The sequence below is a fragment of the Hevea brasiliensis genome, chromosome 7, assembly GCF_030052815.1.
Source record: "Hevea brasiliensis isolate MT/VB/25A 57/8 chromosome 7, ASM3005281v1, whole genome shotgun sequence".
Taxonomy (NCBI): domain Eukaryota; kingdom Viridiplantae; phylum Streptophyta; class Magnoliopsida; order Malpighiales; family Euphorbiaceae; genus Hevea; species Hevea brasiliensis.
In genome coordinates this window covers 53,300,002-53,324,995 of record NC_079499.1, presented here as the reverse complement: position 1 = coordinate 53,324,995, position 24,994 = coordinate 53,300,002, and the positions used below count along the sequence as shown (strand labels likewise).

The 24,994-nt window shown below is 34.0% G+C and overlaps 2 protein-coding genes and 1 non-coding gene across 3 annotated transcripts; 1 reads left to right on the top strand and 2 right to left on the bottom strand.

The window, feature by feature from the left end:
* The first annotated feature begins 397 nt into the window (after positions 1–397).
* On the top strand, positions 398–3,697 carry LOC110661568 (clathrin light chain 1-like). Its single transcript, XM_058150099.1, has 3 exons — positions 398–1,319; positions 2,674–2,827; positions 3,100–3,697. Exons 1-3 carry the CDS (start codon positions 859–861, stop codon positions 3,511–3,513), a joined length of 1,029 nt encoding a protein of 342 aa, XP_058006082.1. The 5' UTR covers positions 398–858; the 3' UTR covers positions 3,514–3,697.
* A 2,086-nt stretch (positions 3,698–5,783) lies between these two features.
* On the bottom strand, positions 5,784–8,437 carry LOC110661569 (expansin-B3). The gene is made up of 4 exons (XM_021820230.2): positions 8,079–8,437; positions 7,415–7,721; positions 7,044–7,173; positions 5,784–6,416 (listed from the first exon to the last, which is right to left on the bottom strand). The coding sequence occupies exons 1-4, from the start codon at positions 8,242–8,244 to the stop codon at positions 6,219–6,221; spliced, it is 801 nt and encodes a 266-aa protein (XP_021675922.2). The 5' UTR covers positions 8,245–8,437; the 3' UTR covers positions 5,784–6,218.
* Positions 8,438–23,863: 15,426 nt separating this feature from the next.
* Positions 23,864–23,970, bottom strand: LOC131181831 (small nucleolar RNA R71). The gene has a single exon (XR_009150307.1). It is a non-coding gene; the product is annotated as a small nucleolar RNA R71 (small nucleolar RNA).
* Between the last annotated feature and the right edge of the window lie 1,024 nt (positions 23,971–24,994).

The window sequence follows — 24,994 nt, the reverse complement described above, 5'->3', positions numbered from 1 at the left end:
CCAAAATATCAGAGAATAATTCAAAGTAATAATTCAGTCCAAACTCACTTTTTGCTCCATTCTTTAGTCTCCACCTTCATAACTCATTTTCTCTTACTTGGAAACAAAAGACAGCAGTGACAGCCTCCTATATATGAAAACATCTTTATTTGATATATAAATGCTTAGTATATAGTTGTATATCTTAATTTTATTTATTTCTATTAATATCTACTCATTTTATGAACTTTGTAAATTTTTCAAAAAAATTTACGTAGCGCCAGGCCATTATCGTTACCTTAAGGCTATTACAGGCTCGTTTTCGTTAGTTGCGACCGTGACCGTGATTGTGACTGCGACCGTGATTTAAAACCATGCTTCTGTCACTGGTTGTTAGGTTGGAGTTGCTGCTGCTTATTCCTTTACAAAGTCTAGCATGGCATTAAATTGGGAAAGAATCGATCAGCAATCTTCTTCCTAGCAGAACCTTTATTCTCCGTCAATGAAAATATATAAAAGATGGAGAAGAATCCAGAAGAGCTTTTAACAGATTTGTTTTGCAGTCTGCGCCGTTTCCACAGGAACCTGAGCTCAGTCTTAGTCCTTACACGTAGAAGAAAGGCAACACCTCAACGTGACGGGAATTTCTTGAAATAACCCGAGTTGACGACGTATTCACATTTAAGTAGATCTTATGGCAAAGCAACCCGCTTTGGATTATTCCTTTTTTTTTTTTTTTTTTAATTGTGAGACGGAGAGAGATCCGAACCCAACGATCTAGAAAAGAGAAAATTCCTCAACTAACACCCGCCATTGCTCACCAGCCACCACCACCACCACCTACAGAGCTTGAGAGAAAAGGGTCCATTACCATCGACAATGGCATCCGCTTTCGACTCGTTCAGTCCCGGCAGAGAAGACTCCACCAACGACAACCAAAATGACCAAATGACAACCAATTCCCGCCCTTTCAACAACGATGGCTATATGGGATACGGCTCCTCATTCCCCGCACCCACCTCCCAGGATGATGTTTTCTCTGGCCACCAGCCACCACCCATCTCCGAAAACCTCAATGTTGATCCTCCTGTCAATGATATCTCCGCTACCGACTTATCCAACGACGACCACCCGCATTCTAAGGAGATGAATGGGTTCGGGATGTCTGCGCCAAACCAGGAGTTCGCCTTACCTTTCGAGACCATGGGGACGCCTGAAACTGATGGAACTAAGAAAGGGCATGGAGAGGATGAAGTTGGCATTTTTGCCTCCGATGGACCGCTTCTGCCCGATCCTAGTCAGATGCAGGAGGAATGCTCCCAACGACGCGAGTGGCGCCGGTGAGTTTCTTTAGTTTCTGTTTAGAGATTGCGCCGCGGGTGCTTTTTTTTTTCTTGTTTTATGAATCAGATTTGATCTTCATTTAGAGATTATATAATTGGCTTTAACAACTCAAAAGAACAATTTTTTTTAATTAAAACTGCAGGTCTATTGAATGATCGAAATTATTTATTTATGAAAAAAATCCAGGATCCAGAATTTGTGCCCACTTTACTGAATTTCTGTCATCATCAGAATTGAGGCTTAAATTTGACATAATATGATAAACACAATTCGTGTCCTGTTATATCAGAAGCTGTAATGGTGGCTACTAGTTCTATCATGAATTGCAGGTTTGCTATTGATTTATTTATAAGAAAGGCCAATGTCTAGATTGGTTGCAGTGTGGTTTTTGGAGGCTGCTGGATGGAGCCCAACATAAAATGATACAATAGGGGCATGGTCAACTCATTGGAAAATATAATTTATTTGGAATTGAATAAGGGTTTGAATTCACAGCCTAAATAATCATCAATAGTTTGTTAAGTGCACTAGTTTTAACTCAACATTAGACTTCTTTAGGTCAACTTCATGGTGTAAACAAATGCTTGCGATAGGAATCTGTTATTCAAAGACTTTTGAATGCTAGAGTATGGTTCTTCTGAAATTGGGGCATGTTTATTGTAGAATTCTGTGGCTTTGCTTAAGTTGAAAGTTGTTGCTGATGATATATTAAGGATGAGATTTGTTGGACTTCAGAAACCATTGGAAGGCATCACTATTTGGACTAGTTTTATGATAAAACAATAAGATCAATTGATACAACACTATAAATTAAACAATGAAACTTATTTGATATTATATTGTTTTTGTACATTACTCTTCATATTTCTGTGCGCATCTGGTTTATTTGACATGTTAATGTCCTGAAAAGACACGCAATTCTTAGATGCACACTTGATAACACATGGTAATGCAACTGCTTAGCCTACTGTTTTGCTTTTTATCACAATCCAGAAATTTTCTAAACTGATGTCTTTGTTTTTCCTGATCAGCTATCCTGAATTCAAATGGTGGTGTTCTTAACTAATTAAGCATTTTATTTTCAGATACCTTTCTATTATATATTCTAACAAGGGTTCAGCCAACAATGAACAAATAATAATTGGGTAGAAAGACAGAGTGCAGGCTTATACTGATCAATGCATTATATTCTCAACAGAGTGTTGACTGATGTTTCCTTTGCATGATCTAATGTGTATAAATTAGTGAAAAGGTTTACTAGAAATCATTTTTATGTTGTTAGTTTATGTTGCGTGTAACTGAGGCGTTGACTTTGTGGATTGAATAACCTCTTACATGCATTTTGCACAGGCAAAATGCACTCCATCTTGAGGAAAAGGAGAACAGAGAGAAGGAGATGCGAAATCAAATTATTAATGAAGCTGAAGAATATATAAGAGAATTTTATGAGAAAAGGCAACTCAATTGTGAAACTGACAAGGCTCAGAACAGAGAAAGGGAGAAGGTATGATATCTGAAAGTCGCTTTTCATGTTCTTTGCTTCTTCTATTGAGCATATGAACTCGCACACATTTTCTGTACTTATTTTGGCTTTATTATTGAGATAAAATGACTCTTCCTATGCAGCTGTACTTGGCTAACTAAGAGAAATTCCATAAAGAAGCAGACAAACATTATTGGAAAGCCATTGCTGAGCTCATTCCTCGAGAGGTGCCAAATATTGAAAAGAGAGGTAGGAAAGATCCTGATAAAAAACCTTCCATTGTTGTAATTCAGGGTCCAAAGCCTGGAAAACCCGCTGATCTTTCGAGGATGAGGCAAATTTTCGTGAGGCTCAAACAGAACCCTCCATGTCATATGATGCCTCCCCCACCAGCCAAAGATGGCAAGGATGCAAAGGATGGGAAGCAAGGGAAGGACACCAAGGTGGGCAAGGATGCAAAGGGAGGGGGAGATGGCAAGGATGCGAAAGAAGGGAACAATGTTAAAGATGAGAAAAGTTCTACTGCACCTACATCTGCAACTACACCTACGCCTACTACAGCAGCAGCAGCTGCTCCCGATAACCAACCTTCTTTGCCACTTAAAGATGCTGCTGCCAATGGTGCACCTGACTCAGCTAAAACAGAGACTCTTGTTGCTGCTGAGGTCGAGCAATCTGCTGCAACTGATCCAGCAGCCACTGATTGATGACACACCGCTCTTTTTATTATTAATTTCTTGTCATTCTTTGCATAATTTGTTTAAACCATTTTTGCGAAGAATAAGTGCAGCTCAGCTGGACGTTCTTAAGTCAGACCCGGGCTGTTGGACTTGCGAGCTTCTTCCCAACTACTATAGGATTTTCTAGGCTCTATTGAATTCTGTTCTTTTATTTTTTCCCTCTCACTATCATACCTTCAAGTTCTATATCTGTGTTCCTAGGCAGAGCCATTAGCAATTGAATATAGTTGGTGAAATGGAGGATAAACAGGAAAGAGGACCAAGAATGAGCCACCAGGGCCCAAAATCAGAACCAAGACGAAAGCAAACAACAAAAACAAAGCCCAAGGCAGGTAACCAACAAGCAACAACTGAGAAACTAGTTGTGGAACCACTGAACTCAAAATCTATGCTAGTCACCTGATATGATTGTTGTCATCAATTTTGTACATAAGGAGCAGATGGTCTACATTCGGTATAAGTTCTCTGCATCGCCTGACATTAATTGTTGGCATTATTATTATTTATGAATTTAATAAAAAAGAGAATGTTAAATCCAACTCTTGTCGACATCTGACCATTCTTGTTGCAACTAATTGCATGATCATTTCGTTCCCTGGTGCAATAGAGTCATTATCATCACCATCCCGACCACAAGAAAGGTAATTCATTGAATCATTGATCCATATTTTTATGATAATAAAGAGTTCAAATTCTTATATTTCCAACTTTACTCATTATTAAAAGACAAAAAAAAATCATGTTAAAAAATTATCTTCATCATTAACATACGCTTCATTTCTTATTATCTTAAATTGTAGAGAGATGATAATCAAGAATACTTTCGAATAATGATACATGCTCTCATCCATGCATGTCCCCCACATCAATTTCATTTCTAGTTGCTATTACATCTAATGAAGAATAATTTTGATATCGTTGAGCATTTGTAGCGATTGAGCATTTGTGGGTAGTGACATTGAATTGGAATCTTATTAATATCCCTTCACAAGATAAGAGAAGTCCAATGCCTATCAGCTTGGATTTGATGGCGGGACCGCCTCCGCATGGAGTCTTGGCAGTGGTAACCCTTTTTCTTTTCCACTCATTAGCACCCATCAAATTCAAGAATCGGATCTCTAATATTCTAACCTCAAAACTCATTCGGCATCAAATTCCAGTGACCAGACACATCCATTTACTGAACAGGACCGAATCATGTCTTTGAGTTATCCAGAGTACAGAATCGTAATTAAGCATAGCCTGGTGTTGGGTCCACTTTTCAGGAACCAATATTAAATTTTGCTTACTAGTATTTTTTTTTTTTTAGCAAAAAGCTTATTTTCATCTTTAAAATATTAACTAATAGTTATATAAGTTTTTAAAGTGTTTTGGATCCACACAAACACTTTAAATTTTAAAAAGTATCAAATAAATTCTTAACATTTTAAAAATAAATCAAATAAACCTTATTTTTTTCTATTTAGTAGACAAATAAGTCTCTTAATTTTAAAAATAGATAAAAAAAATTAAACTATAATTTATCTCTAATATAAATTCTGCAAAGGTAGTGTATGAAAATCTTTTAGTCCATAGGATCCTCAATAGCAATAATGTATATTTTATTTGTAACATAATAGTAAATATCTGCTATATCCTGGAGCAGATTATTAAGTTGTTTTTCGCCGAATGATTCAAGAAATTTTGTTATGCGTTCAAGAAACCTTATTAGATATATACGATTACTGATGAGGACATCGTGCACTAGAAGATTTTTGTGCACAACCTTGATTGAATTTATATTTGAGATAAATTATAATTCAATTTTTTTTACCTATTTTTAAAAGTTAAAAGGTTTATTTGTCTACAAAATAATAAAAAAATGGTCTGTTTGATTTATTTTTAAAATTTAAAAAATTTATTTAATTTTTTTTAAAATGTTAAAGGATTTAATTGGACTATTGAAAGATTTAATTAAACATTAAAATACTTTAAAAACTTATATGATTATTTAGCATAGTTTTAAGAGCTTGTATAACCTTTTTTTTTTTTTCCTCTTATAGTTATAAAAATAATTGTAATACTATTAAATCAAAACTCATAAGTGTCTTTTTTTCCTTCTCCTTTTTCTTTGTCTTTTTATAACAAGTTAATAGTATAATTAAAGATAGTAGTCAATCACCTTAGCCATAAATGGTGCATAGCTTCCCATATTATTGTGATTAATGCCTTACGAGGTCTTCAAATTGACTACAATGTTGCCACTCAAAAGTGCAAATTAATTGAAAACCAACAGGGCCCACATACCCAAAACATTACAAATACAAATACAAATACAAATACAAATACACTATACGCTCTCTCTCCTTTGGAGAGGGCTACCTCTCTACAAACACTTGCAAAGACATAGCAATTAAAGTTGAAAAAACAGGAGGAAAAATAAAGAAAAGAAAAGAAAAAAAGGAAAAGCATTGGATGCCGAACATTATGCAATCCAATGGCCACCTTTCTTCTAAAAAAAGGATGGAAAAATAAGAGAAGAAAAAGAAAAGAAAAGAAAAGAAAAGAAACACTAAACGTTAGACACTTTTGCGTCAAGGGAACAAGGGGAGCGTTTGGTTCCTTGTTCCTTGTTTCTTGTTTCTCTTAAAGCCAGTTTCAGAGAAAGAGGAAACAGAGCCTTGTCATATGAATTACGATAAGAAATTGAGGCGAGAGGTGTAAGTGGCCTTTGGAGACCAATTTCTTGGAATAACATCTGTAGCAGAAAGTTCTCTTCCTGTTGAAAGCGTTGTTAGCTTCACTGAGAATGGCCCTTTTAAGGGTCCCCTAGTAATACACCAATTTGCACCCCATAGATGATTCATCTCTAGCCACTCACTGCCACCTGCCTGTCAATATAAACATTAAAAAAATTGAATCAAAACTCTGCATTTCTATTTGTACAGCTAAATTTTGCAGCTTTCCTTGACCATATTATGGAGAAAATAGCTTAGAAAGTGAAGATTAAAGATTGTGGTCCCCAATTCACATGCAATTAGTCAATATGATTTTGTTGAAGATGAAAGAATCAGAGAGGCTGACAAAAGTGCTTGCTTTTGAGCATACTGGCAGCACTAGACAAACATGACAATAAAATGATACAAGATGGGGTTAATTAGCAAAGGAACATTAAGGCAATGTTTAATTAATTTCTTGATAAAGTGGCGAAGCCACACATGATTAATTACTAACGGATCAGCAATAATAGGAATAGTCTACTCTTAGCAACATACTTATCATTGCTTTTATGGAATGACCATCCCTTCTTTTAGTACATTTAGGCATCAACTTCTTTGAGGTAAATGAGCAAGTGCAGGCTTTAGAACATGCACCTAAAAGAACCTAAAGTTGCCTTCAACGATCTTTACACTTTATTGACCCAACTAGTATATCTTTCTCAGTGCAGAGGCCTAATTATAAAATGAGGAAAAACTATGGTAAAAATTGGAGAATTATATACATGCATATAAACTTACTTCTCTTATATGCATAGATCCAACGTCACCGTCACCATCCTCAAACTCCACTAGAAGGGCTAGCCAATAATCTGTTGAACCTTCATTAACATGGAAGGCAATGTTCTTCCCTCGATATTTACATGGGGTCCTACAATCATATGGATATAAAGCAGATTAAAAATTAATCCTAACCAAAATCAACCCAACAAGAAGAAAATCAAGGGGCATTTGGGTCGTTTTGATGGAAATATTAGCGTTTGGAGAACAAATTTATAATTAATAACTAAGAAATATACAAGAGGGACAAAATAAAATTGACAAAACAAAACAAAGAGAGACCGTTAAACCAGAAAGAAAAAGACCAATAACTACATAGTACACACACATACCGGCGAAAAATGACAGGGATCTCGCCTTGGTTCCTGAGCAGGCCACTCTCACCTGCAATAGCCATGCGACCAAAGGCTGCACCGCTGAGGTCAAAGTGGATGCGTCCATTGGAGCAGTAGCCACCTGGGCACTCATCCGTTACAATTATGGTCACTGCCCTTCTCGAGCATATGCTCTTGTCTAGGCATTTCACTTTGTAACATGCGCCGCACCCTTCTCCGTTCTTGAACAGTATTGGGCTTACTGCACCAACTCTGGCCCTCAGTGGCTTCACGTCCACTAGGGAACCGTACCCACATGCCCCTCCTGCACAAAACATGGACATAATCAGAGATGGCTTTTTTATAGCACAGGAGAAAGAATATGAATGGAAATTTGAGTTTTAGTGAAAAAAAGAAAAGTAATACCTCGATTGCCGTATGGGTTTGACTGCTACAACATATTTGGAAGAGTTGGGATAATTTTACTTGTTCGTTTCTAAATTGGGATTTTCTTTACAAATTCCATGTTAATTAATTACTATAGCAGAGTTTACTCATGCAACTCACTGAGTTTGAATAAAAGTAAAAGACTTGCAGAGCCCCACCAGATTAAGATCCAAACCACAATGCCAAGACTTGTTCAGCTAAAGCAGAAAGAAAAGTAAACGTTGGTGGGACCTACCGTCACTACCATCGCCGTCGGGGCTACCGTACCAAGTGGCAGTAGCCGGATGCCAATGCAGGTCGGTTACGCGGTGGGAAACTTGGCCGGAGACAGTTAAACACTTAAAGAACACCTGCAGGAGGAAGAAACACAAGAGCTGGCTGGAGCCGCCGCGGCGCTGCATTGTGAGAGGTGAGAAAGAAAAAAAGCAGTCGTCGCCACAGCCTCCTCGAAGATCACTAGAATGTCACTTTCACGGCGAGCGGCGGAGAACAGCGAAACAACAGTTAAAAAGAAGTTTGCCGACAACTTCCTTTTGTTGTTTCTGTAGGCTGAAGTGAGTGCAGAGCTCTGGTGTCAGGTGCAGTACATATATAGAAGACAAGGGAAACGAAGGCTGTTTCAGCGTTTATTTCCTTATTATTTTATTTTATATTTTTCTCGTGACCGTGTGGCCCATAGGCCTTGGGCGTATTTACTAGGATTGCCACTTTGATTACTTTTGGGTCCCACCGACGGTTAAGGCGTTAATTCCGCTGGGCACACTTGTCTGGTGAGCATTAAAGTAATCTCAGGGGTGTTTTAGTCATTTAGATAAAGATGACTACTTGGGGGAGTATAGTTTCTCCTTTATACCGTTATTATTGTTTTTTTATTGCCTGCACGCGGGAACGACAGAGATAGAATGGAAAGAGTCATTGATCGGCAGCGGCAGGGATTTGTGGCGACGGTGAACCCGAGATTCGCAGGTTAAACAATGCCGTTTTGTATGCTAAAAATGAAGGCTTAGCTGATTTCGTTGGAAAGGAACTCTTATTGTGCTTAGTTCCGAAAGAAGCAAAAGCATTCACAACCAACCACCGACCACTGGTATCCTCTAGATTTAGCGTAAGGCCTTTTAATGCTCCTCTTATGTCTTTCTTTTACGCTATGTTTTGGAAATTTTTTAGAGGATAAAAAAAAATAAAAGAAAAAAAAAATAAAAAATTAAAAAAAAATAAAATTTATTTTTTTTATTTGAATCGAGAGAGAAAAATATTAAAGAGAAAATTATTTTAAAAATATTAAAATAACAACTTTACTTCTAAATTTAAAAGGAAAAATTATAATATATAAGGTTATATATATAATTTTAAATACTTTCCTCTTACTTTCTTTGGGAGACAAAGTAAAAAAGGATAAAATATTTTTATTTTTTATATAAATTTTTTTTTTATTTTCTACTCAATCCAAATAAAAATGATGAAAAATAAAGTTATTTTCTTCTTATATTTTCCTTCCATCCTCATTTTGCTTTCTTCCCAAACATAGTGTTAGTTTCATGGAGTATTGTTCAATGAGCCTTTGACCATTTCTGGCTTTTTTTTTTTTTTTTTTTTATAAACTATATAATTTAATGTTCAAAAAACAAACTAGATAATTATCAATTATTCATGGTTAATAAAATTAGATGGGTACTTGAATTTGAGATTCTCATTCTTTGTATTTAAAATAATAAAATAATCTTTAACAAAAAAAAAAGATAATAAAATAAACATTTTCATCTGATTCAACGATATCAATCCATTGTTGGCAATTATTGTAGGCAGTTGATGTTAGCAATTCAATCCTTTGTTAGAAATTGATGATTAATAATCAAATTACCTGTCATTAATATTACTCTTTCATCCCATTTTTAAAAAAGAGATTTTTGTAAAAAATTAAGGAGATGGTTAAATAATCTCATTTTTATTAAAAAAATTAATAATTGACTAAATTATCTTTATAGTATCATTGAAATGAAAAAAAGGTGATAAAGAATAGATAAATATATTATGAATAATAATAGATAATGGTAATATTAGAAGAAAAAAAATTAATATTTCTTTAATTTTTTAAAATGAGAAATAAAATGGGATAATTTTTTTTTTAAACCCCATTTGAAATGAGAAGGAGTGGATAGTACACTAGTAGCCAATAACTAAAACAATAAGGCTTATCACACTAAAAATCTAAACTTTTTCGACTTTTTACGTTTTAATTTAATGGTTTCAATTTTGACCCAATTAATTAAACTTGTAATGATGGAGGAAATTGTATCTAAAATTGAAATTAAATTTGGAGAAAATATGCTCCAAATGATGGGACTCAGGTGCCACATCATTTAAATTTTCTTTTAAAAAAATTTCTCTCTCTCCCTTCATAAACAAAACAGAGCAGTTTTGCCAAAAAAAAAATTACCATCTACAACTTTATTATTATTATTTTTTTGAAAGAATAAAAATTTTATCACCGTTGTAACAAGTAATAACATCTACTCCAGTTTACATTTAGTATAATACAACTATGAATGATAGGTTTATACATAAGCCATCAGTTTTCACGTGTGGTTTCAATAACTATTGTTGTTTCTTGATTTGTGTTGGTAACTTCAATATTTAGCACCACCTCTTGAGCTACTTGACCATTTGAACTTTGATTACCATATTCCACCGAATAAGTCCTCTATTCTATAGGAAAATCTTTGTGGACTGAATAGATGGATGGACATGGAGCACCCATACTTGGCGGAAGTTTAAGCTAAATCTCATTAAGTTCATTCTTTTCTGAAAGTGTACATGATTTCAAGTCCTTTTGTTTGAAGATTTTATACAAATAAACAAATTTACTCCATGTTGAAGCTTCTGAATCGGAGAATATCAAGGCCTACCTCTGGTCATAGACAAACATGGCTGTGAATATAATGAGAGTTGAAATAGAAGCTACTTCAACTATTGAAAATAAGCCCTAGAAACTTTGGAAACTAAGGTTATTAGAAGAAATAAAGGTGATTGGTGATACACTTATATTATATAAGTATTTTAAAATACTTTTTATTACATTTCATTGGCATTTTATTAGTTAATTGCATAATTTTTAGTTAGTTTCATTGATTTTAGGATTTTGAGTTGATATGGCTTAATTTCTTGATTTCTGTGTTTTATCAGGTAATTTAATACAATCTTAAGGCCTAGGGCACAATTGGACAAGTTAGAAAGTCAAAAAGCACAAGTCAAGTACTAGGAAGATTACACAAGCTGTGCATTAGGAGGACCAGACCCATATAACCAGCTGCTAAGAAAGTGCCATGAGAAGACAACCACACGATCCGTGTAAGAGACCCGTGTAATGGTCCCTGGCCCATGTAACATGTCCCACTACTTGATGAAGAGTTCAAGGCTCCAGAGAGTTACACGGCCTGCCCTATGTAATGGTACATGGGCCGTGTACTTTGCCCCAGCTCAGATACCAATTCGACTCAAACTCTATTTTTCACGAGACTTCTAAGGCCTCCAGGACTCTGAATTGAAGGTTTTTATGCATGATATAAATAAAACAAGTCAGGAATAGCGAGGGATCACACCTTTTACATTCAAACTTAGGTTTTTAGTAATTTAGAGAGATTTGCATCGAAGTTCCTAGGAGATATTTACACCCAAAGTTTCAAAAGTTTAAAGCTGCAGAGTCTTTTATCAAGGTTCCTTTGTTCTGTTTTTTCATATGTTTTCATATTATTATTTTATTTTTAGTTTGATTGTTAAACTCACCATGAGTGAATAGTTTTCTTAATTCTAGAATTAGGTATGTAGCATTCTTAACTCTGTTATGGATTTATATTGATTTTATTTAATAAATTTAGAGTTTTGTTCTTTAACTCAATTTCTTGTAATCTTGATGCATGCTTTGTATAAAGCTCCACTTAATTATGATTTTAGATATTAATTGAAGGACTTAAAGGTGAAGATTAATATTGAAAAATCAAAATATTGAATTTAGAGTTTTTGACCTAGAGATAGGCTAAAATCTTATATAGAGTTTATAATTAATCAAAAAGCTTAAAGGTTCTTAATTAATATTAATCGCCACAAAAGTAACGTTTAAATTAATTAAGATACACCTTGAATGCCTTGAGAGAGGACTTAAGATAACTTAGGGTTAATTTCCTTCAAAGTAATAACTTTCTAATTTATTGAATAAATGAAATTAAATCTGTAATAGGTTAAAGTGTGAGCCCCTAATTCTGGAATTGCTTTCATTCATTGATTATCTCAATTAAATTGTTTTATTTTCCTTTATTTCATTAGTTCTAGTTAATTTAGTTTAAATTCTCATCATCATAATTGGTAGTCTAAATAGTTGTAATTGTTGTTTAGTTTAAGACTCACCAAGTTCCTCATGAGAATAATACTCTAATCACTACTGTATTACTTGTTAATGAATCGTGAACTTGTGAGATTTTGCACAACACTTGGATCTGGGCAATTACTTTGTTTGCCAAACCATGCTTGCTAATTTACATAATTTGGAATGAAGAAACAAAGTTTTAACCATTTCAATAACCAGACCACTCAAAATTGATGCTGGAATGACAAAAGAGCATGCACGCTCTTCACTGCAGCTCTATGCTTTTTGTATTGAATGGTTCGGTTTCTCGTTGCCATTGATGATAAAAAAACTATAGAGAGAAAAAAATCTCAACAAGAATTTGGATGGGAATTTATAGTGGTTTTATTAGTGGACAAAGGATTTGAGAATGAGGAAAATGGTTTGGAGGGTTTTGGGTGAAATGGGAGAGTGTGATGACAGGAGCTTTAGCTTGGAATTTGATCTCACGGTTCAGAAGAAAGAATGCAAAGAGAGAGAGAGAGAGAGAGTTTGTAACACCCCTAAGTTCGGTAGTGCGTACTACTGTTCCGGTGACCAGTGTTGTTCGGACAGCTAGGATGCCTAGAACTACTCTTCGTTATGAGTGAGGAGACATAAAATAATGAAATACAAGAAAAGAAAATACAAGAAAAACAAAGGAAAAATAATAGCAAAGAAATGTAACCAAGTTAAGCGAGCCGAGAACCCTAGCGATGGGTGACTGCACCGGGAAGTCACGGCGTGGACCATTGACTAGCCCTAGATTGCGGGGAACCCTGGAAAATATTTTTAAGACTTAAATAGACCCTTATGGAAGTATAAATATCATTAGAAATATCAAAAAAAAAATTAAATAATTAGTACAAAGAAAAGTGAGAAATCGAAAAACAGACAAAACCCGGTGTTACCGAAAAATCGGGAATGCAACCCGAACAGGGGCATTATGGTCATTTGACATCCCGAATTGTCTTTTGACCTAAATTTCCATTAAAAATAAATAATATTATACTTAGAAAATAAAATGAAGAATTAATTTGGTGGTACCTAATGTAAATAGCCAAAAGTGGAGTGAAAATTGTGTAAATAACACATTTAACATATAAAATGATTAAACCAAAGTGAGTGGACCACTAAGGAATAAACTAAGGATTATAAAATGTGTTAGTGGGCAGATTTCTCCACTAAACACTTCATCTTCAAGCTTGAGAATCATCCATGTCGTAAATGAAAAGCTCCCAAAACCTCCATGGCCATTTTTCTTTAAGCTTCATGCACTCCTTCAATTTACCTCCAATCACCTAGGTAGCTTCACTAAAAATTGTCCCCACATCACAAGGAAGAGCTTGATACCAAAATCAAGAAGTTTGGTGAAGGTTTAACAAGCCCCAACCATAGGTAAGTTTGTATTTTTGAACTTTGCTTTGTTAAAGTTTGTATACTTGTCATGGGTGTTTGAATTGTGAAGAAAATTTTCAAGTTTGAGGAGTTCTTGATATATCAATTTTGGGCAGCCATGGAGTTGTATATTTAATGATTTATTTTACATATGTTTGATAGGAATTCATGTTGAATAGGGTGAGTTGATATCCTAGTAGTTAATTCCACATATAAATGGTGATTATGCACTTGGAATGGAAATTGATGAATTATGGACACTTTGGCATGGTGAAGCTTTTCGGCAGCCTTGAGGCTTCTTTGATAAATGTATGTGTTCATAAAGATATGGGCAGAATTGTGACATTGAGGATTGATGAGTGTGTATGTAAATTGGTTGTGTAAAGTATGTGTAAGAATTAGAAATGTCCATGTGTATGTATTGTTTTATTTGGACTTTATGAATTGGAGTTTTATTTGGTGTATTGAGGATGTTTGTAATCTGCCCAAAATAACTTTAAGGTAAGGTGGTATATGGTTTTGGTAATGTACCAAAACAGAATTGGTAGGGGAAGTGGACATATAGTAAGGTAAATGTGTCATTGATGTATGTTTAAGCAAGGTAATTAAGGGCAGTATGCATTTTAGCCTATAACTTTAAATGTGTAACTTCAATTGGTATGAGACAAATTGGAGGTGAAACTAGGCACAAAATGTGCCAACTTTCATTAAGAAAGCATACCAAAATTCTGCTTGCAAGGTGACATGAAAAATGACCAATTTGGATTAAGTGCAAGTGAAACCTGAAAACTGACCATTTGGGCAGCAGTTAGTGTTTAGGCCATAACTCACTCAAAACAGGTCTAATTGACCTGAAATTTTAACCATGAATAGTTAAGATCCATACCTACAAGTCTTATGAAGACACCAAAGCCCAGAAATGACCATAAGCAAGTCAAACAGCTTGCACAAGTTTGGGTCCAAAAACTGGCCGAACCAAAGTTGACCAAAATTGACCTAAAATGACCTAATTTGATGCCATTTGACCAGCAATAGTAAAATGACCATAACTTGGTCTACATAACTCAGAATGACCTAAACTTTTGCCCCGCGTTCCAAAAGACATAGATCTACAAGTTTGTAGTTTTGACCAAAAGCCAAAAACCTAGGGAACTAGGTCGTCCGACTAGGTAAAACTAGTATCCCGGAATCCAGCAAATTGCAAGAAAATGCACTAAACAAGAAAATGAAATTGGTAACGTGTACCAACCCTAAAACACTATCAAATGTGACATATTAGTTACACTAAAACCTAAATTACCTAGAACACATCGAGGGTCGGTATATTAGGTGATTAAGCAAATAATAGCTTTCAGTGAATTATTTGTCAAATATTATCGATAGAGACAGTTTAATTTAGTACTGAAACACTTCAAATTGTGTTTCTCAGTTAGCAAAGACTCAGAAAAAGGGAAGGAAATACTGAGTTTAGACCAGGAGACAGTTATCAGAGGTTTGTGCACAACTAGTTTTTAACTGATTTTGTTTTGAATATTTCATATGATTAAATGACATATTTTTCTTATGTATTGTGTTTAACAAGCATTGGATTTAATTCAATGATTATTGAAAATTGTTATAGTATGTACGAATTTAGCTTTGTGAAATGGTATTTCGACAAGTATTAAGCATTGTTATGGATTGAATAAATTATGTTTTGGAAAATTGTGATAGAATATGTTTTGAATTGTGATAGTAATTTTCATGGAAAAATGCAAATTTATGATTTGAATTGTGATGAGCATAAAAATTATTGGATATTGGAATTGAATTTGAATCGAATTATACTGTGATTTATGCTCACTAAAAGGATTGTGATATTGTTTTATATCTCACTATAGATGCTTGACTAGATTATTACCCGTCTCTCTCATTTGTTGAGAAGACAATGGAGTTAGTTGTGTTTTGATTACCATGGTACGTGCACAGGCTTAGATTTTCCTCTGATTTGAGGTTAGATCTAAGTTTATTTTATCGTTATGGCCCTTGCGGAAGATTCATTATTGTGATGGTACTGTGCACGATGATTCGACCTCCCCGACCATAGGGAGTTAGAATCTGATTCGACCTCCCCGACCATAGGTAGTTAGAATCACCCCGAAGATGGCCCTTTCGGATTAGTCTTGCATAGTTAGTGAGATAAAGAATGGCTTTTGAGATAAAGAATGATTTTTGAGATACAGCATGGTTTTTGAGATACAACATGGTTTTTGAGATATAACATGATTTTTGAGATACAGAATGTTTTTGAACAGTAAAGAATTATGATTTCAGTTATGATTTATGTATAATTGATTTTATTGGAACTACCTTAAATGGTTAGTCATGATTTGATAAATTGAATGTCGTGATCAAAGTCATTTTATACAAATGATTTACATTATTGGAAATGAATATTTTGAGTTTTGGAATTTGATGAGTATTCAGATTTCCAAATTATTTACTATAAATTTTGTCAATGTATATTGTACTATGTTTTAAATTATAGTTGTGCACCACTGAGTTCACCACTCAGCAATAGTTTTGTATGCTGTCGCAGGTAAAAAGAGCATAGAGCAGTGAGTAAGTTTCTTTGAAGACACTTTCAGATCAGCTCCAGGTATATTATAGGTATACCCATGTACATAGGTTTTGATGTATGCATGTAATAATATGTATGTAAATTATTTGAGCAGTTGTATAAAAACTCTTGTAAAACATTTTGGTATGTAATTAAATATAAATGATTGTAAATATAAATTTGAGATTTCATTTACTTGAATAGTTTTGTATTATAAATTTTGAGTCTTGTAATCAATGAAATGTTTCTTTATGATGAGATTAGTTTGAAAATGAATTGATTGTTTATTGAGAATTGAATTGTGAATTGAAATGAAGTTATTGAAGTTGTATTTGAGAAAACATATTGGGAGCATTTTCTTTTGCAGGATTGAAGAATTGTTTTCTCAAAATACAGCCAGCACTTTGCCGAAATTTTGAAAAAATTTTTATAACATCAGATTTTAATCGATGTTTTAAATTTCACGAAAATTGTTTTAAAATCCCTTGTAGTATATCTAATGGGTTATTGGTAGGCGAAGTACGGTAATTCATTAGGTGTACTACGGGATCATGTTACATCTTACAGGGGAGTAGGGTGTGACAGAGTTTTTTTTTTTTTTTTTAAATTAAGTGATATGGCACGTGGGTCCCACCATTTAACAATAAAAAATGCTATATGGCATGCCACACATAAGAAGCACACTTTCCCCAATTCAATTTCAATTTTGGATACAATTTCTTCAATCATTAAAGGTTTGGTCAATTGGGACAAATTGAAACCATTGGATTAAAACTCAAAAGGTCGCAAAAGATTTGCATTTTTAGTGTGATTAGGCTAAAAAATAAAAGTTGATAATTGACTATTAATACTTTAATAGCAGAATAAAATTACTTTTTTGTACTTGAGTTATGTTAAAATTAAAACATATTGATTTTTAAAAGTTAATAGTTTTATCCCTGAGTTTTAATTAACTCAACACTTAAGTCATTTCATTAATTTTTGTATCTATTTTCTAAGTAAACAAACTCAAAAATTCAAAGAAATCTTTTCTGAATATTCAAACAATCACATCCATAGTACATGTCAATGAGAGAATTAGTAACCGATACTTGATAATCAAACTCATTTCTTATCACATGAGCTAGTATTTCTTTGCCCAATTCAATAAATTTCAATTGCCTATTGGAGGAAAGCAGTGAATATAGTAGCTCTAACCTACACTCGCATATTTATTTCCTTAGTAAATAACTATACTTCATTTGACCAAAAAATAATCGGATACTAACAACTATAGAAAATCAAACAAAAATTATAATTTGTTCCTTCCAAAATCTAACCGCAAGAAATTATAAAATTGGGTATCAACAATGCCAGTGATTAAGAGATGATACAAGGCCTTAACCTCATGACTCATGACATCAAAAATCTCCTTGAAACTAGCCAAGCTCACATAAATACTCATCCTTTGCTTAAAATCATCAATAACCCATAGCACTTAGAACTCAAGAACTCCTCCCCTTCCTTCTACCTCTTTGGACTTTGCCATGATGCATCCAAATCAACCACCTATTGAGACAGATTCAAAATCAATTTACTACATGTCCTAGAATTGTGCTATTGATAAGTGCATAATTTATTAATTTTACTCCCATCACATTTAGTGTTTCTAGTGTATTTTTATGCCTAATTCAGTTGATTAAAATATAATTATCAATTAGGCATATTTTTAGTGTTAAATGGAGAAATTTTCAGCATTTGCATTAATTTGTCCTTTTGTTGTATTTTGCAGGTGTTTCTAAGGTTGTGGGTCTCCAAATCCAATGCTATTTAATTCATTAAAAAGCTAAGTCAGAGCACTACAAATGACAAAGAGGGACCAAAGTCCAAATCAGTCTCCAAGATTATCAAAATTGGCTATGGATCTATTATAAAAGCCCACTCTTGATGAGTCACGAAAAGTCTTGGGATTTATTTTATATCTAGAGCTTTGGAGGTCCAAATGAAGCAAACACAAGCCCAATTGAACCTTAAGAACCACCTCTACAATTGTTGTGAAGGGCTGGAAGTGAGATAAGGCCATTTTAATTGTCAAAAATAACAATGAATTCGTCATTATGGGCTAGATATTTTGTCAGAACTAGTTTTGGTTTTTGGCCCATAACTTGGGCTGTAGACCTCTGATTTTGGCAAATGAGTACCCATTGGAAAGCTAAGAAGTAGGGCTACAAATTTCTTGAAGAAGTCAGAGGCAGAATCGCAAGGGAACTGGTTGAAAATTGGCCGTGATTGCAGAGCAGAGAATCTATCTTTTTGAATTTCAAAAATTTTCCAAGTTTGATTCTTATCTTTGGGATTAGGTTTTTTATTATAAAGACCATCTTTGGCAGCAGCGGAGACACATCCATTTAGACCTTCAACAAGCCTTCAACACCTTCATTCTCCATTCACGTCCATAGTTTTAAATCTCTCCATTTTATTTTTCTTTTGTATGCCATGAATGTGAGGGGCTAAGTTTTTAAATTCAGTTCAAGGGATTCTAGTTGTTATGCATGATTTGTGAGACTAGGTTCTTAATTTAAATTATGTCTTTTTGAATATCTATTGTTTCCCGATTTCATTGTTTTTGATCTATTAAATGATTTGCTAAAAAGGCCTATTAGTTAATTATTTGATGTGATTAATTGCTAGTTTATCTTCATAATCCGTAATTGTTGTGTAAGATTAAATGTGAGTAGCAATTTGGTTTTATTAATTATGATCCAAGTTTTCGATAATAAACAAAGGAAATAATAGGGTGAATTATATAACACCTCTATTTGTATAGCCTGGTATATTTCACTGTTCCGGTGACTGGTGTCGGTCCGGACAATTAAGAGAATTAAAACCACATCTAAGACACCTAGATAAGTCTTGAACACAAATAATTAGTAATTGATAAATAGTTAAGTATAAATAAGAAAAAAAGAACACAAGAAGTTAAATGAGCTGGGAGTCACAGCGATGGGTGACCTTCTCAGGAAGAACTGCGAGGTCGATCTAAACTCAAATTTCGAACCGTAAAATGTGACGCTACGGTCCTTAGGACTATTGCAAACACAGTGGAAAAGAGAAAATCACGAAAAAGAATTGTTAAGCCGGTCAAATAATTAGGTCAGGGATCCAGAAGAAATATTGAATTATTTGCAAACCGAATTGAACTAGCGAGGGGCAATTTGGTCAATTAACCCCTAAAATTGACTCCTGACTTGACTATCAAATAAAATCTGAGAAAAAAAAATTTTGAAATCAGGAATTAAATTAAAGAACTAATGGAAAAAAAAGAAAAAAAAAGAGCAAAATAGAAAAAGTGAAAAGGTGATTACATCATGCATGACATCATGCATGATGCAATAAATATTATAATTAAAATTTTAAATTTAGGATAATTTTTGGTCTTCCTAAAAGGTTAAAAATGCATAAAAAAAAAAAACAAAAAGTCCTTCATCTTCTTTAAATTGCCGTGACCCATCTCTCTCAACCCTCCCTCACCAAAACCTCCATGGAAGCTCACTTTTGAGCTTGAAGACAACCAAATCCCATCTTAGAAAATTCAATTACCATAACTAAACTTTGTTTGGGCAACTAGAAAAGAAGGTTCAAGGAGAAAGAAAGAAGAAAGGAAGCAGTTTAAAGAGGAAAAAAAATTCTGCATAAAGGTTAGTAATCTAAACTTGAAGTTCTAGTTGAATTAATTGTGTTTATAGTTGAATAAACCTAGAAATATACTTAAAATGAAATGAAAACAACTTTGGAGGACTATATGTGAATTTCATCCAGCCATGGATGTATGAGAATATGATGTGTTTTGAATGAATTAAAAGTGTATGTAAGCTTGAATGAGTTGAGAAATGGTGTTGGTGTGCTTGGAATAAATTAAATATAACAAATCAAGTGAATTAGGGTTTGAACCTAGGGTTTTGGAAGACAAAAATTAGAGAATTGGTAAAATGGTGTATTTGACCTTGTTTGAGCTGAAAAATGGTCATATATGACCAATTGTAGTATGTTGGAAGTATTAGAATTAGGTTTAAATTCATATTGCTTAGGGACATTCTGCAGGCAACAGGACTAAGGTCCCTTTTAGGGACTAAAACTGAAAATTTACCAACTCAATTGGTCTGAGGCCAATTGGGAATGAAACTGGACACAAAATGGCACATTTTTTATTCAGGAATCATGCCCAGAAAGTGACTAAAACCTAGTGAACAAATTGACTAAATTTGGAATTAGGTATGCTGCCCTATACAAAAATGACCAAATGAACAGTGCCATAACTTGTGCTAGGAAGATCCAAATGACCTGAAATTTTACCAGTAGAAATTTGAGACATAGCCCTACAACTTTCATGAAGAATACATACCCAAATTATGCCCTTAACCAAGTCATTTAGCCACCCAAAATTAGTGACCTAAAACTGCTAGAACCAAATTAGTGCCCAGAAAATCTGGGTTAGACCAATCCAGCCAGCCATGTTCAAATAGCTATAACTTGAGTTACAAAACTTCAATTGGAGTGATTCAAAAAGGGAAATAAAGTTAAGACAATAAGGAACAATTTCTATGAAGAAAACTTAGCCAAATTTTGACAGCAACATGACCAATGGAATAGTATAAAACAGGACACCAAAACTGAAAATTTGTAATTTTGCCTAAAAGACTTAAGTTTTGAGAAAACAATCAAAACCAACAAAATTGATGACCAAAATGTGGTATGTGAGTATAGTTGGAGTTCCCATACCTTTTAAGCATAAGAAAGTCAATAAATTGACTTGAATAGTATAGTGAATAGTAACTCTAAAACACAAATTTTAAAGAACGTCAATTTTAGCATATTAAAGCTAGGTAAAAGTAAATTTGAATTTATTTTTGGATTTATGATAAGTTATGATATCAAACACCGTGGAAACTGTGTTTCAAAGGGAAAAGAATACCGGGAAAGAACTTGAGGGATCGAGTCAAGGCCAAGAGGTGACTCGTATAAGGTTTGTGAACAACATAGAATTTCTGTAAATTTTCTTCTGCACATCATTTTGAATGAATTGAAATATTGAATGGTGATATCATTGTCTTGAAATGTTTATTATGCTTTTAATTTAAATTGTTGAAAGTTTAATTGTATATATTTGAAATGGCATTAAATGTTTAGTAAATTGTTAAGATAGTTTTGAAACCACAGTGTCATGACCATATATTTCAATACCTCGCTAGGATGACTAGTGGGGGAAATCAGTTTCGAATTTTGATTCCTTCTCTGGCTGAAGTGTTGAGGTGTGTTGCCAGTAGAAGAAGAAAAAGAATGGGTTTCCATATATTTGAGCTAACTAGCCTTGTGATGTGACTTCTCATAAGCCTCTGGCTATTGAGATTAATATGTTTCGAATGGCATGATATAACTGTGTGTTTTTATGAAATTTGTTTTGAGGCTTTCGAAATGAAATTGTTTGGATTAAAATCTTATAAATCATGTTTTGAATTTATATCTCATGTTCAGTTAATTTTTGAATAAATATGTTTTAAATTTCGTATAAAGATTATTTTAGTATGTTGTCCACCACTAAATCTCAGTACTCAGCGATGGCTGTTATTGCTATCACAGATATAGAAACTAGAAGAGCAGCAGAGTGAGTTGCTGAGGATTGAGGAGCTACATACTCTGAAGTTTATCGGGTATATTTTATACCCTGATTGTAAAAATTATTTTGACGTATGTAAATGGATGGACATGTAAAACTGGTCATGAGCAGTTGTATAAAGCTTGTAATAAATTTTAGTTGGATATTTCCTAATGTAAATTTTTGGAATGATGTATATAAATTGTTTTATCCTTAATGAAATATGAATGAAAGTGTTTTGTTTTAATTTCAATAAAATTACTTAGTAGTATTTTAATGATGTTGAATTTTGGAAATTGAGAAATGATGTTGAAATTGATTGGGATGGATATTGAATTGATGAAGTTGATGAGATAAATCATTGGAAGTGCTTTTTACAGGTATTTGAAGAACTGTTTTCTCAAAATACAGACGGCACTCTGCCGAAATTTTTATAAAATTTGCGAAAAAATAAAATGGGATAAAAATCTTAACTAGTTTTCAAACTCTAATTAAATGTTTTGATACCTATTAGAAAATGCTTACCACTTATAAAAAATAAGAAAATTGTTTTAAAATCCCTTGTAGGGTATTTAATGAGTTATTGGTAGGTGAAGCTCGATAGTTCATTAGGTATTCTACGGGATTATATTATGCCTTACAAAGGGGTAAGGTGTGACAAATTAAATGATTTATGCTTTATAAATCGTTGTTCAGCTTAACTACTTCCTATTCTTAAAGCAGTTATTAATTTGATGAGGATTGCTTAATACCAATTCAATTAATAATTAGAGTCAACAAGAGTGCTGGGCTCGAATTGATGAGTACAGGGAAGTTAGGGGTTTTATCTCATTGTTTGGTGAATCTACGTTAAGTATTCAATAAGAGATAATTATATTTCTTTTGTCTATGATCGAGTCATGCATTGGAATGTGAATTACCTTGGACTAAAGTTTGTTTAAATTGAGAGTTTTATACCTAAATTTAGTTCTTTAATTTCTTCTGATTTAGTGTTACAACCCCTCCCCAAACCTTTGTTTTTTTTTGGTACACAAGTGCATGAAATTTAGTAATTCAGTCTTTAGAGTTCGACCTGGATTGCCACTTATTGCAGAAAATATTTCATTAATGGTAATTTTAGTTAATTTAATTTTTGGTGGAATTGACAACTATCAAGAATTTTGGCACCGTTGCCGAGAAGTGGAAGTTTATTAGATTTCATATTTTTAGTGTTAGGATATTCTATTATTAACTCTGTTTGTGAAGTATTGCTGTTTTCAGGTTTTCGGTGAAAATTTTGGTGTTACTATTTATCGACAGATTTTTGGTTGAATTAGGAGGGCACTCTATATTTTTTTTGAAGGAAATGACATTCTGATCAAGACCAATTAATCCATAAGATTTATTGGCCCCACCCTCTTGAGGCCAAATTTCATCGTTTTCTAGGGTTTTGAGGCATTTTTCTGTTTTTACTTTGATTTCTTTTTGTTTATGATAAGAACTTCAAAATCTAGAGAGTTGATCTTTGATTTAGAAGTAGAAAAAATAGCTAAACAGTTGAGAAATTTGGCTAAGCAAGCTAAGCAGATTCTAAGTACATTTGAAGGAGTCCAATCTCCAAGGGAATTAAGTTCGGATTCGGATTCGGATTCAAATTCTGAAAATGAAACCATGGCTACTAGAACTTTGAAAGAGTTGGCTGCTCTTGATCTAAACCAATAGCCTTTGTGTATTCAATACCTTACTTTAAATGTTGCTTTTGAGTTAAAATCTAGACTAATCCATTTGTTGCCTAAGTTTCATGGTCTTTCAGGTGAGGATCCACATAAGTATTTAAATGAATTTTATGTCGTGTGTTCCAGCATGAAACCTCAAGGAGTTTCAGAGGACTAGATCAAGCTTCGAGCTTTTCCTTTCTCACTGGAAGGCACAGTTAAGGATTGGTTGTGTTACCTTCCTTCTGGATCTATCAACTCATGGAAAGAAATGAAGTGGATGTTTTTGGAGAAGTATTTTCTTGCTTCCCGTGCTGCCAATATTAGAAAAGACATTTGTGGCATCCGGCAGTACAATTGAGAGAGTTTGTATGAGTATTGGGAGCGATTTAAGAAGCTGTGTGCAAGTTGTCCCCATCATTAAATAAGTGAGCAGCTTCTGATTCAGTATTTCTATGAGGGACTTCTACCAATGGACCACAGTATGATAGATGCTACTAGTGGAGGAGCTTTGGTTGACAAGACACCAGAAGATGCAAGGAGGCTGATTACTAACATGGTAGCAAATTCTCAGCAGTTTGGAATGAGAATGGATCACACACCTAAGAAGGTTAATGAGGTAAGTACATCTAACCTCGAGAAACAGATTTCTGATTTAACTTCTTTGGTGAGGCAATTGGCTATAGGGAACATACAAACTGTTATGGTATGTAGAATTTATTTGTGTTCGGGTCATGCTACTGACATGTGTCCTGCATTATAAGAGGATGAATCAATGCAACATGCTAATGTAGTAGGAAATTATGGATAGCCACAACGCAGGTATGATCCCTTTTCCAATACTTATAATTTGGGATGGCGAGATCATCCCCAATTTGAGTTATGGGAATCAACTAGTATAAAACCAATACCAGCAGCAAAGACCATAAGTGCATCAACCACCTCTACCTCCCTCAAATCAAGGTATGTCACTTAATGAAATGCAATGCACAACAGTTTTAACAGGAGACTAGAAATATCATTCAAAACATAGAGAGGCAGATTGGTCAGTTAGCTTCTTCTGTGAGTAAGCTTGAAGCTCAAGGTTTTGGAAGTCATGAATTCCAGAGAAAATGTAAGTGCTATTGTAACACCCTCATTGTAGCAATTCTGTACATTCTACTGTTTCGGTGACCGGTGTCGGTCCGGACAGCTAGAACATCTGGAAAAATATTTAGACTAGAGTGAGGAGTCATAAATAACTCAAATAATGGTAAGAAAAATTTAAAAAAAATTTTAGAAATAAAATACAACCAAGTTAAATGAGCCAGCGCCCTAGCGATGGGTAACCTAGTGGGAAGTTGCGGTTCTCGCAGCTAGGAGCCCTAAACCCGAGAGAAAATTCATGAAATAATTTTTGGGACTCCAGAGAAGAGTCATTGAGGTTTCTATGGCATTAGAATGCCAAGAA

Excerpts from the sequence above, each read along its gene's own strand:
- LOC110661568 (XM_058150099.1), top strand. The coding sequence starts at position 859 with ATGGCATCCGCTTTCGACTCGTTCAGTCCCGGCAGAGAAGACTCCACC. Across the intron at positions 1,320-2,673 it reads CAACGACGCGAGTGGCGCCG|GCAAAATGCACTCCATCTTG; the intron begins GTGAGTTTCTTT and ends CATTTTGCACAG. Across the intron at positions 2,828-3,099 it reads AGAACAGAGAAAGGGAGAAG|GGTCCAAAGCCTGGAAAACC; the intron begins GTATGATATCTG and ends GTTGTAATTCAG.
- LOC110661569 (XM_021820230.2), bottom strand. The coding sequence starts at position 8,244 with ATGCAGCGCCGCGGCGGCTCCAGCCAGCTCTTGTGTTTCTTCCTCCTG. Across the intron at positions 7,722-8,078 it reads CGACGGCGATGGTAGTGACG|GAGGGGCATGTGGGTACGGT; the intron begins GTAGGTCCCACC and ends TGTTTTGTGCAG. Across the intron at positions 7,174-7,414 it reads ATCCCTGTCATTTTTCGCCG|GACCCCATGTAAATATCGAG; the intron begins GTATGTGTGTGT and ends ATATGATTGTAG.